The sequence below is a fragment of the Rhinolophus ferrumequinum genome, chromosome 6, assembly GCF_004115265.2.
Source record: "Rhinolophus ferrumequinum isolate MPI-CBG mRhiFer1 chromosome 6, mRhiFer1_v1.p, whole genome shotgun sequence".
NCBI lineage: Eukaryota > Metazoa > Chordata > Mammalia > Chiroptera > Rhinolophidae > Rhinolophus > Rhinolophus ferrumequinum.
Genome location: NC_046289.1, coordinates 9,612,936 through 9,631,809, shown reverse-complemented (window position 1 = coordinate 9,631,809; position 18,874 = coordinate 9,612,936). Strand labels below are relative to the sequence as shown.

At 36.2% G+C, this 18,874-nt stretch overlaps 1 protein-coding gene across 3 annotated transcripts in view; it reads right to left on the bottom strand.

The window, feature by feature from the left end:
* BTBD7 (BTB domain containing 7) overlaps positions 1-18,874 on the bottom strand; it is a 76,993-nt gene that overhangs the window by 7,707 nt on the left and 50,412 nt on the right. For 2 of the 3 annotated variants that reach the window (XM_033107861.1, XM_033107862.1), the window contains exons 4-9: positions 12,466-12,674; positions 10,652-10,727; positions 7,433-7,593; positions 4,892-5,035; positions 3,157-3,346; positions 1,500-1,678 (exon numbers count right to left, since the gene is read on the bottom strand). In XM_033107861.1, the coding sequence (XP_032963752.1) occupies positions 1,500-1,678; positions 3,157-3,346; positions 4,892-5,035; positions 7,433-7,593; positions 10,652-10,727; positions 12,466-12,674 (959 nt within the window). Of the gene's footprint in view, positions 1-588; positions 793-1,499; positions 1,679-3,156; positions 3,347-4,891; positions 5,036-7,432; positions 7,594-10,651; positions 10,728-12,465; positions 12,675-18,874 lie in introns of those variants that run through there. The other variant, XM_033107863.1, reaches the window with a different exon arrangement.

Sequence of the window (18,874 nt, the reverse complement as noted above, 5' to 3'; positions counted from 1 at the left end):
CTACAGTAGACCCCCTTGTCTATAGTTTCGCTTTCCGTGGTTTCATTTACCCGTGGTCAACCAAGGTCCAAAAATACTACATGGAAAACTCCAGAAATAAACAATTTATAAGTTTTAAATTGTGAGCCATTCTGAGCAGCATGATGAAATGTCACGTCATCCCTCTCTGTCCTTCCTGGGACGTGAATCATACCTTTGTCCATTGTCTCTGTGCTGTATGTACAATAAAATATTCTGAGAGACCACATTCACATAACTTGTATTACAGTACTGTATATTATAATTGTTTTAGTTTACTATTTGTTATTGTTATTAATCTCTTACTGTGCCTAATTTATAAATTAAACTTTATCATAGGCATGTATGTGTGGGGAAAAACATAGTATGTGTAAGGTTCCGTACTATCCATAGTTTCAGGCATCCACTGGGGGTCTTGGAACATAGATGGGGTGGGGCTACTGTACTTTATAAATTCCTTCTTCACTGCAAAATCAATGGATGCTTTTGTACCTAATAATTACTAGAAATGAGTTTTTTCCTGCTGGTTAAAAAAAAAACAGCACACTTTCCGGCAGTGACGATCTCCCCACGAGAACATGCCTCTCGCTAAGGATCTCCTTCATCCCTCTCCAGAAGAGGAGAAGAGGAAACACAAGAAGAAGCGCCTGGTGCAGAGCCCCAATTCCTACTTCATGGACGTGAAATGCCCAGGATGCTATAAAATCACCACGGTCTTCAGCCATGCACAAACAGTAGTTTTGTGTGTTGGCTGCTCCATGGTCCTCTGTCAGCCTACAGGAGGAAAATCAAGGCTTACAGAAGGGCGCTCCTTCAGAAGGAAGCAGCACTAAAAGCACCCTGAGTCAAGATGAGTGGGGAATCATCCCAATAAACACATTTTGGATACAAAAAAAAACACACAAAAAACAGCACTACTTTCTTGATTCCTTGTTATAGGGTTTGAACCATCATGTAAAACATTTCTTGTACTAAGGGGGAGGAGGGAGGAAAACGTGGGGCAACTGGAAGATCTGTAAGTATGGTAGTGGCCCAAACCAGAAATTAGTGACCAAACCAGGGAGAGAGAGTAATGGAGAGTCAGAATTTTCTACTTCCTCTTTCAGTGATTGGACATACACACCATGAACTTTTAGGAGTCACCACTTAATGTTTATTACATATAAGAGACATAGTTGCTTTACATATAGCGCCTCTTATCTTCACAATCCATCGGACACGTAAGGAAACTGATGCTCAGAGTGGTTACGTAACTAACTGGTAAGCAGCAGAGCCAGGATGTAAGCCCAGTTCTCACCCCAGAGCCTGTGCCACACCCACTCTACCACACGGCCTCTCAAGGATCTCCCATGCACTGGAGGCAGCGGAAGAGCACGTTTTAAGAAAAAGACGCATGCTATGAGGGCTCCTGGGATATCTAAAATATTGCCTGAAAAACAACCATGGCTCTCTAATTTAAAGAGCTTCACACCGTTCCCCACCTGCAAGAGCTCTGCAGCAGCATCTGCGAGACCAAACTCTCTCAGCACCCGAATCTGAATTTCATAGCTGACTGTGGCGCCTTCCCCACAGTTAAGCGCATAGGCCCTCTGCACCTGCTCAGTGTGTCGGAGCTCCTGCAGACGTCTGACCATGTCTTTCAAAATGAGGAGCCGAGGAACTGCAAGAAGAGAAACAGTCTGTAGGCAAAATACCTGAGCTACACAAAAGACCACCCACTGAGCACAAGGGGAAAAAAAAAAAAAGCGTGTGTTCCACATCAGAATCTTCTTATAAATTTTTGATAATATTTTAATTTCCTAGAAACTTAGTAATGTATACGTTTCTAATTATTTTTTAAGGTTTTAAAATTTTACTGTGCCCAAAAGGCTCTGGGTAATACCAAACAGCTCCTGAGCTGTATTATTAGTTTACAGCGTAAATAAAACTTTACTTGCATATGTTCTCTTCTGAATCTCAGGATATTTCGTAAGTCTTTAAAATACATTCACTCTTTTATTCAAATAATTTCTGAGCCCTGACTAGGCACCAGGGATGGTGGAAGATTAAATTATGCTGCTATCCATAGTATTAACTCAAGCTGATAAAAACTGTGCTAATTACCAAAGCTTCAAAATCTGCACAAAGGAGCTACAGAAATATCTTTCTTGATATTGTTATCCAATGTATACTGTAAACGAAAATGTAGTGGACAAATCTGTGGCAATAACTGATCAGACATTAGTCCCAGAACAAAATGTATGTGTTCAATTAAAAGTTGTCATTATGTCTTTTATTTATCCTTACTTGAAACATTTCTAAGCAGAAAATGAATGGTGCTATTTCCAATAATGCTATAATTTGCTGATTTTTTTTCCTTTTTTTTTTTAAACTTGCAATGGTAACTAGCAAGAGCTATAAATTTCTGAGCCCCAGATCCCTGTTGATTTTCTTACCTTAGAAACTGACATAAGAGCCCTTTGGATAAAGTTAACATTAACTGATGTTCAGAAGTCTTTGGACACGAGTTACACCTCTATCCATGGCCACTTTCCTCAGAGTTGTAAGACATAAGGCTACATTATAGTAAAATTCACAGAGCAGATATGGGGAAACTGGATCTCTAGGAAACCAACAGTGATCACATTTTGGTTTATAATATTCTTCCCAAAGCGTCTTATAACATGATTAAATACCCTACAGTGATGAAAAATCTGAATTCCTCTCAACCAGTGGTTCTCAACAGGAGGTGATTTTGCCCCACAGTGTATATCTGGCAATGCAAAAAGAAACATAAAAATGTTCCCCAAATGCTGTTGCAAAGGGGCGCATGTGTGTGCATGCTAAAGGCATCTAGCGAGTCCAGGCCAGGGAGGCTGCTGAACACCCAACAGTGACAGGACGCCCCACAACAAAGAATTACCCATCTCTAAATGTCAATAGGGGCAAGGGTGAGAAACCCTGGGCTAAACTGAAAAACTATATAAACTTGTTACTGTAAAAGGAAATACAAAACAAAAAACGTAGCTTATAAGTGTTTATTCTTTGAGAACGATGCATAATGGGTATTGGAACGTGCAGAGAATTAGCATATATAAAGGGACTACAAAAAAGATCAGTTATTTAATAAAAATGCCTAAAACAAGGTTAGTGCCTTACCCGGTATTTCATTGGCCACCACCGAAGGAGGGCTTGACTGGTTACTGCTGATCTGCTGATGGCTGATCATGTGACAGCACTGCGGTACGGCATTACTGACCATGTAAAGTGTGTCTGGCACGTTGGACATTCTAACCATTCGCAAACGCACCAGATCTGTTTGTTCCACCATCATCTCATCTAGTACTGACTGAAAGAACAATTCAGTATTAACAGAATTAGCCCTTTATCTCTGTTAAATCACATTTGGAGAAAGATTACTACCCTCAGCACATAAAAAGGGAATTACTTTACTGTTTCCAGTGTATGAAGTTTACAATTAGTGGTTCAAGGAGAAAGTATCCCTACCTCTTTAATTTTTAAAGGATCTTTTTGGAATATCTTTGAAAATAAATAATCATCTTCTGAAGAGTTTCCTTTCAATTAAAGTATTTTAAATTTGAAGGGGGATATAAAATTAATTGGAAGTAAATTATATATAAAGTTACCATAAATTAAGAAAACACTGTATACATGGGCTGAATATCAAATCAAAACAGAAATGCTCAAAAGACAAAATATTAATACTGGTATTAATTCAACAGACCTATAAATAAATCCGTTGTTAAAATCAGTTTCACCAAATCGCAGAATGGTCAAAATGACCTAACATATAAACATTTTCCACATTTACTGGGGGCAATTAACTACTTACGTACAGGTACAGCTGTCTGAAAAAGAGGAACGTTCCAGGAGGACTACTGATTAGCTTAACTTTGTGAGACAGCAGTATGGAGGGCAGGTCTAGCGTGTCACAGACCTTTTACCACCAGACGACACCTTTTGTAAAGGCCTCTTGGCGGCTTCAGTGACTTTAAGTACTGAACTTATTTCAGAAAGGCCAGATACAACCATTCTGCTTTCCCCCCTATGTTTTAGAACTATTTAAAATGTCAATTACTCAATAAAAAGGGAGATTATCAACCTACTCAATAAAATAAACTTCTCACAAATCCTTTTATATATCTTAAACTAGGAACTCTGACAACAAAAATGAGGAGAATTTTAAGGTAACTTAATTCTATACCCAAACACACATTGTTTGCCTGTTAATTTATTTCATAAAGCTTAATGGTGATTTCTGACTTTCAAAGACTGTCAGTTCCTCAAAAGGCCACCCAAAAGTTCTTATGGCTGAATACATCTAATAAAAATTACAGTATTTCATTTTTACACTACCATACTTTCTTGGAGCGTTATAATATACATAATGCCAACTAGTTACTTAATAGTTCTGAAATTTTGTCTTAGTTTGTATACTTATTCTAAAACTAAACACAATTTCCAACAGTCAGCCATTAGAGACATGTTAAAGAAATCGCGGCATTTCTTTAGTTTATGAAGGATGACAAAGTGTTTGTAATCTTCTTTCAGAACATTTTCCCCATCTTGAAGGTCACAAAATACTGACAGCTATTTCAATAAAATGAAACCTTTTTTTCAAGTTGACATTTTATAAGGCAACTAAGATAATAAAAATGTAAAATGCAATATAACATGACCTAAATTATAAAAGCATGCTTGATAATTAAACATTTCAAAAAACTATTCTGTTGAGTAGTCAAACTATAATTTATTTTTCACTTTCCCCATTATTGGATATTTAGATTATTTCCAAATATTTACACAATGTCACAATATTTTGGTGCCCAGTTTATAATAAAATAGTCTAAAATCTTAAAATGGTGTTCATTACCTTTGCTTCCTCCACATAGGGAGAGAACAGTCGAGGACGAACATATATTCCAGCATTTTTTTGCCGTAACCAGGCGTTTGACTTTCCACCTTCCGATGTAGGAAGCATATCTGATGGAGGAGTACTAATCAAGCCTCTTTTCATCTTGAAAAAAAATTATTTTTTACATAAACTAGAAGTTTGTGTAGTACTACAATATTACTAAGATAATAAAAACAATTATACCTGTAAATCAGAATGTTCAAACTTTACCATTTGTATAAAAATTTAGGCATATATGTGCAATTTTAAAATATTTCAAATGTTTAATAATATTTAAAGGATTCGGCAATAAAAAAGTAGTACAATTTCCCATTTTTCTCTAAATAGAGGAATGTTTTTTAAAACAAGAGCTATATTAATCAAAAATGTAATGAATTGGACTTTCAGAACTCAATGAACACCAATTTTTATTTTTTCCCTTATTCATCTAGGATCTGATTCCACCCCCACTCAACCCTTTCTCCTCAAAGACAAAACAAGAACTACAGGGCCCAGATCTGCAGTGCAAGGACACAGGCTGTGTGTAGGGCGCGTCAGGGCTGGGACTAAACAGGAAGGTGGCCTTGGCCCACAACCCCCACCCATTTCACAGCCTGTGACCATGGATGTCACCTTTGACCTGGGCCTCCCTTGAAGGGCTCTTAGATGGCCCTGGAAATGAGACATTGCACAACTAACTAAATGTTGTTTCTGCATCTCTGCTAAGAGAATATAAATCAAGTACCTACAGCTTATAAAGTGGTTGTGAGGATTAAATGAAAGTAATGCAGGTTAAAGCACTTGGCACAGGATTTAGCACATACAGAGAGCATAACCATTAAGAGTCATTATTAGCAAACTTTTACTGAGTACTGATTATGTATTAGGCATGGAATTAAGAGCAGCGACAGACATTTTCTAAGTCTACTACACCAAAGTTCTAAAATATTTTTCTAAACCAAATTCAGGGTTCAATTTGGTTTGAGCCCCAGATTTTAAACAAAACCAAACATTGCTTCTCCAATATTATTCTTGTTAAATACAATAAATGTCTAATTGCTACATTAGTTAAAATTATTTTTAATTAATAAAAGATAGCATTAGATAGAATTTAGAAAATGCATTAGATAGTATTTAGAAAATAGAGAAAAAACTTATAACTCTAATCTATCACAACTAATAATGTTGTTATATTTTCTTCCTTTTTTCAACTGAATTTTAATATAACTATATTCAAAATATACAAAGAATATACAAGTATATTTTGTATTCTTCTAAAATTATATCTATTATTAGCATTTTCCATGTTGCTATATTAGTTGCTATAACCACTGTTAAGAGCAGCAAAATATTCTGTTGAGGAATTGTACTATAATTTAGCTTATTTTCCATTCTTAGATATTTAGGCTATTTCCAAATATTTAATGACAATGCTACCAACGTAGCAGCTATACGTCCCATAGCTATGGGACAGTAATAACATTTCAAAAATTACTGACTTAATAGGTGAAAAATGGTAACTTACTGTTTTATTTTACTTTCTTTGGTGTATGTGTGATTACTAGTAGAGACTGAACGTTTTTCTCATCAGAGAGTCCATAAATATTTAACTGTTTTCTTCTAGTTTTTCCATGTTTCAATTTAATATTTAATTCTTCAATCTAACAGGGATTAATTTTTGTGTGCAAGTGAAATAAATGAGGGTTAAATTTTAAACAAATTTCCTCCCTCCTCCCCTCATCAGATAGCAGAGAACCACACTGAGATTTGTGATAGTTTATTCATTATGTTTAATTCTTATATTAATTAGGATCTTTTTCTGGGCTATTTTGTCTTGCTTGTTATGCTAGCCTCACAGATTAAATATTAGAGTTTTAAAATATGTTTTACATTCTGGAATAGTTACCCCTCCTTAACTATGTTCTTTTTAGAGAACTTAAAAAAGATTCTTACCAGCTATTTTCCCAGATGACTTCTATAATGTTTCTGTGCAGTTGAAAGAAACTATTGTTTACAGCATTACATTAAAGTTATAAGTCAATGTATGAGGAATATCTATAATATTTATTTTTCCCATCTATTAATTTGAGCAATTCTATTAGCTTTAAAAAGTTCTTTAAAAAATTATAAAAGTAATACGATCAGCTCCATTAATTTTTAACTGAAACACAATTATAAGACTCATTCTTCCTTTTTACAGTGAATATACTAAATATACTGAATATACTAATAAGAATATACTAAATCTATACTGATAAATGGCTGAATTAACTCCTTAGAAGCTATCCTCCTGCAAAAGTAAGACTGATATACCCACTCAGCTCTCATCCATCATGCCATGTGCCAGATACTGGGGATACAATACAGTACAAAACAAACATCTGTCTCTGACCTCATGGAATTTACAATTTCCCAAAACTCTATTAGTAGTAGAAATTATTTACAATGAAAAAAAAGGTAAGTCTATACATTTTAGTGCATTTTCTTTTCATGAAAGGGATAAATGAAGAGAAAACTTACTGCGTCACTTAGGATTTCACTGTTTATAGGTAAGATATGGTCAATTCGCACAAAAGGTAAGAGAGAAGAAAGGATCTCTCGAAGCTCTTCAATGTCCAGGTCTCGTCTTTTCACACCTCTTTTGTTCACACTATGAGCAGTGCCACTCAGCAAGTTTGGCTCTACGAGACAGAAATTGAAAAGTCCCCAACCAAATCCAAATTTTCAGAGAAAGGCTTTCTTTCTTCTCTAGTATACTTTCAGCACCATTCTTCATACTTAGGCACATTTGCTTTAAAAACAGTTATAAATTTTATGTCTTAAGAAGTGTACCTAACAGAGATATTCTTGGACAGAGAAAAAAGCATGGTGTCAACAGTATAATAACATTCTTTTATGACTGTTCTGCCCTAAAGAATAAAGGATTCTTTTCCATATACTAACTCAAAGGCAAGATGATGATCTATTAAAATCTAGTTAGACCAAAGGCTTTTTCTTAAGCTTTCTCACTTTTGTGACCAGTTTTTAGTATAATAAGGACACTGCAAGGCACACACTATTTCTAGTCACTGTAGGTTATCAGTATGCTTATTAGGCATCCTGACATGCCTAATAAGAATTTAACAAGATATTAACAGCAATTTAACAAGATATTAATCACCTAGTATCTAACGCAGCAAAATAAAGTACACTCTATTTAACTTTAAGAGTTTTATGATAGTCTCCTACATTTCCACACTAGGGGAATGTTACTAGATATAAGTGAACCCTTTGATCTCCAACATATATTTCCATCATCCACAGCACAGAATAAAGCTTTTCTTTATTGGATATTAGTGAACAAGGAAGATTTGAAGTATACATAAGCTTCTGATACTGAAGTGGGAAAAATTTACATAAATTTTGGAAATCTTAAAGCACGTCTTTAATCTAGGGGGCTGTATTTTTTTTTTTTTGCTAAAAATATAAGATCTTTATCATTCACAAACATAAATGCTATTCTGCAGTCTACAGACCAACTGGCAGTCCACAGGCAAACTAGTATTTCTTAAATCGTGATACACAGATAGATAAAGAGACTGATTTTGAGAAGCTAAGCTCTTTCTGCAGTCATCTGAAATAAAACTGTTGCAAGTATGTGAAAAAAGGTTGCTTTCCTTGCCCTGCTATCATTTGGCTTCATACCTATATAAGGTATTGCTTGTCAAAAATTTTTTTTTCTTAAAGTAGTAGTGTCCTGTTTTCAAATGAAATCTTACATAAAACTCCCAAATATGTAACAGGTGAGGGCAGAACCTTTATATGTGAAGGTGACAAACACAGCCTGGTTCGCTTAGCCTCCTTCTCATTCACGTGGAAGAGCATTCCATTCTAACTGAGTCTGAAAACCACCGTTTTAAGGGAAATTTCATCAAGGAAGCTCATTATTTGCCCAAAATAAATGACATTACCAACCTTACATCAATGAACAAACCTATGACCTGTAATGATCATGTAGCAATATATATACTCAATTCTTGTTCTTTGGGGTTAATTATGTTCCATAAAGTCACCAAGAACAATTAATTAGCAAATACTGAATCACTGCTAAGGGAAACACAGGGTTAGCTTCTAGTGAGTCTTTGGTCACATTTTTGTCAACCAGTCAAGACATAACTTTGTTTTACATGTGTTTCTGTTTAAAAACACATTATTCATATATATTGTTGATTCATCAACACTGAACCCAAGGCCAACAGCACTATAACTCATACCTGGATGAAGCTTATCTAACACACACATTTTCTCTGTCAGGCACACCACAGCCTTTTTGTGCTTCAGAACACTAGTCAGCACTAAGTATTACACTTGGGGGCAATTTTAAACAGTGAGATTACCCCCAAAACCCCTAAGAATGTGAAAAACACTGTGAAAGGACATTTGTTTACAATATGAGAGGAGAAACAATAAGGCAGAGTGTCACCTTGTTTCACCTTAAGCTGGGAACATGTGCATCAGGGAACTCAAATTTTTTGTCACTCTGCACACAACTTAAAATGCCCATGAAAGTGCCATGAGTACTGATTTTGGGGTTACAAATAAATTTTAGTAAGTAAGTGAAATTGCAAATACAGAACTTGTGTGTAAGTGGGGACAGATTGTATACTGGCATTTCCAAAATGTCCCAAATTAACAGTAGTGGTGATTATATTTAAAAAAATCAAATCTGAGAATTGCTAAAGACTTTTGTAGGTCACAGAAATAAATTACAAGGAATGACACAGGAAGACTGCTTTTGTTCCCTAGTGCGTGGGCAGTAGTCTATTAAAAGGACACTGTAAAAAGGTTTGAAGGCAGTTTAGCTTGATGTTTTTATATATTTAAAAATGTGGCAGAATAACTCTATAAATATACTAAAAACCATTGACTTCAACACTTTAAACAGGTAAACTTTGTGGTATGTACATTATATCTAAATAAACCTGTTGAAAAATGACAAGAAAGGAAAATCAGTATTTCATTTTTCTAATTAAAAACTTTTGATTTGGGTTCATTATATAGAGGAAGACAATATTCAATGAGGCAAGGAGTACAGGTGGGTGGGTGGGTGGGGGAGCAGCCCTAACCCTAGACATAAATAAAAGACTGCTATAGAAGCATAAGCTTCCAAAGTTGAAAGCTCACCTCCACATGATACTTCCATTTTTTTCTAATGTATCCCCAGTTGGAGGCCATTCAAAGTATTATTTCTCCTTTACCTTCCACAAAATTTAACAATAAACAGCAAATATGCTTTTTTGGGTAATCATGTATTTTTTTATTGAGGTGAAATTCACATAACATAAAACTCACCATTTTAACCATTTTCAAGTGTACAAGTCAGTGGCTTTTAAAACATTTACAATGTTGTGCCTCCATCACCACTATTTAATTCCAGAACATCTTCATCAACAATGTGCACTGTAACACTTTAATCATTAAATGAAAAGTTACATTCTACTACTTCTGTAAATCAGTCAACATATTAAAATAAGCACATAGGAAGATAACATTAAAACTAAATGGTGATTTAAAATTTAAAAAATGTAATTTTTTTTGGTTCATTTATTTCTAACAAAGTATACCCTTCTCCACTAAAGGATTGTGCCAATTGTAAAAAATTTTATTTTCACCAGGCAATAGCAACTATTGTCAAGACTGACATACAGCATGCATATGTGAAGGAAAAACTTACGGTGCAAGCTAATTTTCTGAGCTTACCTCGGTCTGCTATTCTTTTCATCAACTGATGCTCACCCCATTTAATCAGATATTTAAGGATATCTTGTTCACTTGCCTATAACAAAAAATGATTTATATTTATTTTGGTGAAATGAGATAAACAGTTAATTTTATTAATGATTTTTCCTAGGTCATAATGTAAATACAGTATGCAACTTATCACATTTCACTCTTTACACTGGTTGTTTGAAATGTCTGTGTTTAACCTGTGGCCCATCAACAGCAAATACTGTGTTTCCCAGAAAATAAGACCCGGTCTTATACTGTATTTCCCCAAAAAAAAGACTGGGTCTTATATTAATTTTTGCTCCAAAAGACACATTAGGGCATGTCACATCAGGGGATGTCTTATTTATTCATGTACAGCAATCTACATTTATTCAAATACAGTCATGTCATCTTCTGGAACACCATCATAATGTACTAATGCATCCGTCTGGCTGAGATCTTAACTGGGGCTTATATTCGGGGGAGGTCTTATGTTCAGGGAAACACAAAACTACATTATCTGGGTTTTGTCTCACTTTTGCCTCCAACTAAAGCTTTTATTCTTATTTCCAATTTTATTTTTTCTTTATCCTGTTCTCTTCACTACTTTAAATTTATTTTATCTTACTATGTGGCCGCTTTACAGCTACCTTAAATTCTTTTGGGTACAAGATGGAGATAAATAAAGAAAAGTGGAAGTAGTATCTCCTGCAGAAACAGAAAAAACAGGTTTGGCAACTTCTTTGGGCAAGGACCCTTTACCCACAATCTACAAAATGGTAATGTGCCCCTATTTGTTTGTATTTTATCTAAAGTATCAGAGCAAATCTAGGCCGCTCTCCAAGGTTTTTACTTTCTAAGAACAAAACAGGAAGCTTCTAAAGACAATAATCTGAGAGAACTGACAAATCTTAACTCTCACAATGCACACAGAACAGTAAAACAAGGTTAATAAACACAGATCCTAAGTAAATCAAATCCAACATTTGCTCAAATAAATCAAATGACAACATTTGTACTACAATCAAAGCAATATACAAAAAAAAGTAGAGACGCTAGATGGATTATTTAACTCTTCACTGCATTTCTGACTGAGATGGAAGCATTCTGTAATTTTTCTAGTACAAATATAAAGGAACAGGAAATGGCTCAATAGGTTTTTATGTCTTCATAACATTAAAACTACTGTACAATTCTCAGCATAAAATTCGTAATACCAATGCAAAAGAAAATTAAGCTTGAACATACTTTACCTGAAAATACTTTTTTACAATATTTTATATCTATTGTTTTAATTACCAAATTAGATGGATATATAAGTCAAGGACACAGAACTTGCTAAAAACTGCATCTGATTAAAAATAAGTCATTGAAAACGTTATTATACTTTGGCAGAACACGTGTACTGAGTTTCTATGAGCATGGGAGTAGATCAGAAATTATTCTTACTTTGTGTTGCTTAAGCTACTGTCTACGTTCTAAGGAGCTACTACTCCACCAAAAGTAAGAAACTGAGATAGTGAATCTACTATTAATGGAAGCCAAGAAAAGCACTGTTGGGATATGCTTCTGACCCTGCCTACTGCCTCAGCCCCTTCGGTGTGGATGGTTAGGACCTGGGATGGTTCACAATGTTGAATGATAGCAGCAGAGGGCATGAAGGACCAGAGAGCTAGAAGGCCTTGTTGTGCCAATGTGAAGAGCTGGGTAGGTTATCTCCCTACATGGGAGAATAACAGAGTACAGATGGGTTTCTTGGTGAACATATGAATGACAATGAATTTCAGAGGTATAGAAATGATTACCTGTAGGTAGTCAGACTGGATAGCAGTAAGCAGATGGTCTTTGCTGAGTTCATAAAAAACATCCGAAGTCATGACCTGGGAAAATTCCTCACAGAGGAAATGTAAAGCTTGTCGGTGCACCCATTTAGAGCCATACGGATGAGAGCTCCACTTGAGGATGGCAATTAAGGTATCTAATGAGATGCTCTCAGCAATGATATCCTCACAGCCTAAAAGAGAAGGCAAATACTTCTTGAGATTAATCACAAATATTACTTATTGAACATCAGTGTGTTAGACACTATACTTAAAAGTAGCAATAGTAAAAAAGAACAAGGAGATAAATAAAATCTCACGGAAATCACCAAGGCTTGGTGGGATGGGGTAACAATAAGTAACAATAGACTATGACATTGATAGGAAATCTGCTGTTCCATAGAGACAGATCCATAGACAAAGGCAGGGAATCCTCACAATTGTTTAAGAAAATATGTATCCATGTGCAAATCCAACAATTTGAGTAGGACACTATAGTGGAAGACACTGGACCAAAGGGGAAAGAGGAGTAGGTAGAAATGATACAGTTGTGGGAATTGGCCAGTTACAGGAAGGATATGGATGACATTTGACTAATAAGAGAATCCACACTTGAAAAGAAGACAGGTGGGCTATCTTCTATGAACTATGAGGACATTTTTTTTGGGTTATCATTCTAATAAAAAAATAACTTGCACTTTGATTATTTTAATCCTTCAGGATACAGACAAAATATGGTGGTTTTACGCTCATCTGGAATTAATTCTGGTGAATTAAAAAGAAATAAGTAGTTTAATGAAAAGGACCAGGATCGTAGGGAAAGTAACTCTGACACCTTAAGAACTCAAAGAAAGAAGAAAATCTGAGGTGAGCTAGTTTATTTTGGAAGGATCATTTCAAAATATAAAGATAATGTATAAATAAAATCTGAATGACAAAGATTATGGAAGGGAAAATGGTTAAAGTTGGACAGAAATTCTTCATAATTGAGTTTACTATTTACTAAAAAATAAAAAAGGACACTGATAATGGGGTGGGGAGGGGAAGAGGTGTTTATACCACCACCGCCATTATCACCAAAACGCAGCTAAATAGACTAATCTCTAATGAGCTCAGAGCTCTGGAAGATATAGCTCCCAAAAAATACATCAGTGAACTCCAGAGATTTCCAAAGCTCGAAGTTATTTTGAAACTATGAAAGGTGAAAAAGAAAGGTGATGAATTCCATTTTCAGGCGCTACACGATCATTAGTAGCCAATACAAAGTCTGCAAAAAGTAGTGCTTCATTCTTTTTCGGACATGGCAGCAGATACGGAGAATAGCACAGAGAATTGTGTAACCAGATTTCTGCAAAGCACCTAACAAAATACTTTGTGATGTCTCTCGATTATTAGCTTCATAAGACAGGGACTCCTGTCTTCACTCTATCTCTAGCACCTTCTTGCACATGGTAGGTGCTAAATAAAAATTTGTTTGAATGTGCAAATGAGATCTTTGCAGATAAGACGAGAGGTAGATGGATGAAAGAACAATGGCTAACAGAACCATTTGTAAGCAGCACTGATCAGCTTGGGGGTGGACTGAGGAGTCTGTTTCTGCGATATTTATCAAGAACTTGAATGAAAATGGCGATAGCATGCTTCAAAATCTTCAGATGACTAAAACTGGCCAACAGTTCACAACACAATGGATAACATGATCATAATTGGCATAAATGATGGGTCAAAATGAAGATGAAATACAACTAGGAAAATGAGGAAGTTCTGTATTTAAAGAAAATCCACTGCACAGATGACAGGGGAGAGCTAGCTTAACCTGAGTAAAAATACTATCTGGGTATTGGAATGAAGGCAAAATGTGAAAGGGTTGCAACAGCTGAAGCAATCTCAGGCTTTTAAGATACAAACACAGAGTCCTAATCAAAGGAATAATGTTGCACTGCTCTCCTGTGGGGCGCTGTGTTCTGTTGTGGGCCCTGGGTTTTAGATGGGGCACTGGCAAAATTCCAGAACTCTCAGAGGAGGGCAAAAGAACAGTAGAGAGTTTGAGACTTGTTATAGGAGAAAAGCTGCAAGAAAGTAAGATTATTTGGCTTATGTAAGAGAACCTCAGGAGAGACATAACTATCTTTAAATGTCTGACGGACTTTCATGAGGCAAAGGAGAAACGACTATTGTTCCAAGACCACGTTCTAGGAAACAAGTGGTTGTTAAAAGGGGAATTTTGACTCAATATTAAGAAATATTTCTAACTTGGAATTCCAAATTCCTAACAATTAGAATGGCTCTCATCTCCTGTCCTCAAAAAAACAGAAGACCCCTCTAGAAATATGTAGGAGCAAAGGCTGGCTCATCACATTAGGGACAGAAGACAATGAAGGCCTATATTGGACATGGAAGAAGGTCAGATGACATCTAAGCTGCTTCCATCACCAAGATAAAATCATTTTTAGAAAAACAGTAACAGAGTAAACATAAGAGTAATTTAATCTAAAGATTAATTTAAACATTAAAATGAAATCCTTACAAGGAACACTAGGACCACCACAATGAAATCTGCATGTAAACAACACCCAAAAGACATGAATATGGGCTAAGAAGTAGGAAATATGGAAAAGTTCTCATTATTTTATGGTGAGCCTCGAGTGCCAAGCTGAGGACAGGCCCCTCCCAGTAGCCAGTGGGGGCTTCTGTCAGTCTGCTGTTCTAAAGTCGGCATTGGACTAGAGTTTAGTGCGATCAACTCAATCTGACAGAAAAGGAAATCTGACAGATGTATTCGGGAATGAAGCAGGGGCTTTTAGGGAAAAAGTGGTTATTTAAAAGGATGTATCACAATCCTACTAAACCAGGACATTGGCAGAGATGAAAAAAGAGAATTAATGATAACATCACATATTTAAACTTCTGAGGTTTACAAAGAAGTAAAACCTGGTAGGGAAAAAAAATGGGCTTTGAAATCAGACAGTTTGGCCTTGAAATCCCACTCTGACCATGCAGCAGCAAAGTCCCTTTGGGCAAATTGCTTAACCTCCCTGAGCCTGAAACGTCTTAATTTGTAAAACTGGATTATACTCCTAACTCGGGATTGTTATGTCGTTTAAACGAGACCATTCCCTTGACACCCTTCATTAATTCAAACATTAATTCAAAAGTAGGCAAGCACCTACTTGCCACGCACTGAATACACAACTCTTTACTGTTCTTTCCTGGGTGATGTCATCCGCCTCCCTGGCCTTAATTCTCATTGCATCCTATGGCTTTCAGGTCTACAGATCCAGCCTGGAGCTCTCTCCTGCCGCCCAGACTCACTCCTTGAACTTTCCATTGGAGAGTTCTACGTGGATATTCTGCACACATCTTAAATTCAAGTCATTCAATTCCTCCAGGAAATCTAGTACCACCCTTTTTAATCCGTTTTAAAGAAGGATATCTCATCTAGCTTTCACCGAAGCCAGAAATTGGAGTACTATTATTGATTCCGTCTCCAGAAGGCCATAATCCAAGCGTCCATCAAATACTGCTCATTCTATTCGTATTTTAAATCCATTCCCTCCACTGACTCTCTACCACCTCTGTTTAAGAATCTGATACTTTCTCCTGCATTATTAAAATAGCCTAAAAAATTTCCCATCTTGTCTTTCTCCCTTCCAATGTGTTCTGAATACTATTGCCAGAATGATCTTTTAAAATGTAGATTATATATGCAACAAATTATTCAATAGCTTGCAAATGACTTCAAGATAAAATCCAAATCACATATTCTTGATGACCTGGCCCCTGACGTCTCCAGCCCCCTTTCTGCTCATATTATACCGACACTAGTCATACTGCATTACTTACAATTTCCTAAAATTCCACCACACTCTCTCACTTCTGGGCCTTGACATAGGTTGTTCACATTTCTGAAATGTTCTTAATGCCCCGTAACTCCTCCACATCTTTAGACTCAGCTTAGACATTGCCTTTTTCAAAAGCCAACCTTGATCCTGCTCCCCAAAAACTCAGTCAGATGCTCCTCCTACCTAAAAGTTTCCATGGTACCGTTTCCTCTATGATAGCATCAAACTCTCATACTATTTTATCTTTGTGATATATTTATCCAAATCATCTACCAGCTCCTTTGGGGTAACTCCATCTTATCTCTGATTCTAAAAGGCCTGACATCTAATAGGTAATTAAAAGCAATAGCTTACATTTTTAAAATTTATTATGTCTTAAGCTCTGTGCTTAACTTAAATATTTAATTCCAGCAGTTTTTATCAAAGAAGGTGGTACTATGTTTATTCCCATTTTACAGATGACAAAACTAAGACTCAGAAACATTAACTTGCCCAAGGTTCTACAGCTATGAAGAAAACAAGTTATATTTAACCAAACATATCCTTCCCTTTCCTTCTAAAAATTACCTATCCCCGACTTTTTTGTACCTCTAAACTTAGGTCTTCCACTAATCAATTCTCATCAGAACTTCTTCATTTAAAACCACCTCTCTCATGAAGAGAAAAGCACTTTATAAATACACCAAACGTGGTGATACTAACTTACAAACGCAAAAGGAAGACAATTAGCCAAAAAATTGGAATGTTAGGTGTATTTTTAAAGGGATTTTTCTAATACTATCAAAATTAATATTTTCATATTACGGTAAAGGATTTCATATAGTGGCAATTTGCATTTGGTCAAGGTTATCGATAAGGGAATGAAAATATAATTATAGCAGCAAGGTCAAAGGGACGCTTGAAGGGGAGGCCAGCCATGAGATACAGAGGCTTCACAAAATGCCATTTCTTTGGTGTATTCTGGGCCAGTCTTGTAGGTCCCAAAACATTACTAGCACACTCAAAGATGGTCAGATTCTTTGGTGACAAAGTGGTATAACTTAAATCCCAAAAGAAAAAGAACTCTGTATAAATCAGAAGGTCCACTTATGTGCAATGCAGGTGTTCATTTCTAGTGGGCAGAGTATCATATTAGTTCTTCTCAAACTATCTCGGGTCAAGGAACAGTTTTTTGTCTTTTTAATTTCCGATCTGTCATGGACCAACACAGTAAAATTCAGTAAAAATCTGCTTGAATATTGTGGCACTGTCCAATTGCTACAAAAGTTTCTCAATGCTTATTCTCGATTTCTGTACTTACCTCACGGTGGACACACTTTGAAGAGCACTGCTCTGTCTAGAATTCCTTCCTCCTTGCCAGTTTCAGGCTACATGGAGGTCAAATTTGTTTACTCCCATTTGGGCCTAACTAACCTTCAGAAGGAACTCTCTCTTCCTCTTTTCTTCCCCTATAGAGTTCAGTGACTCCATTTCCTAACTACAGACAAAATAGTACATTATCTTCTATGCCTTTAAAGACAACAAATTGACACAATCGAACGACTACTTATTTTTAACTAGAGCTCTGGAGCGCAGACTGTTACCCACATACAGGAGATTCTGTTCGGACATATTCACAACTCGGAGCCTCCTGGTCTCCCCACGGCCTCCCATGGGCAGAGTATATGAGCGTATTTCCCCATCCCAAGACTTTGGACTTAGCCATGAGATCTGCTGTGACCAGTGAAATGTCAGTGGTTGAGATGTGACAAATGACTTCAGAAGTACTTTTAGGAACTGGGGGGTGCCCTCTTGCCTCTGCCACTGCCATAGTAGGAATATACTGAGATTCTCCAGTGTGTTACACAGCAATAGTTGATTAATAAACCACGTAACTTTTTGGATTAACTCAAACGCTTTTAACAATTTCCTTGTAACAGAAAAACTCATTTGTAGCCAACGCCAAGACATTTAATGGCTCAAAGATGCCCAGGCATTATGTCCAGGTGGCAGATTTTCAACGATGCTGTTGTGAGCTTGACAGATAGTATGAAGTCAACTTCTGACAATTCTACTGCTTGTGTGACAACCTCATTTTGTAGATCCACCTCCTACTTACTTAATCCTCTCTATTCTTTCACCAGAATATTTTCTTTCTAATCTGTAATGTGGACAAAAATGCCTCTTTTCAAAAATTTGAGCTACACAACATGAATGATCAAGGCAGACATATAAAAAAGCAAAACAAATCAACTTGACTGACAGTTAGTGATACAAATGATTGTAATTGTTGCATGTTAAATAGGATCACTTTCCTTTTTCTCCTTCTTTTCCTGTTCTTGGGAAACTAAAACAAGCTTCAGTGTTGACAGACGTCCTGAAAACGCACTCATACTCTTTGTTATTTTAGGTATACCCTCATACTTGTTTCACCAGTACCAGTGGGAAACCTTTCCACTGGCTCATGTCCATCAGGAAATGTGTAAGCAGCCTCCACATTCAGAGTTTCATATTGGGGTTGAGGTGGAAAGAGAAAGAAGGAAACAGGCCAGGGGGAAGAAAGGAAAGGAACT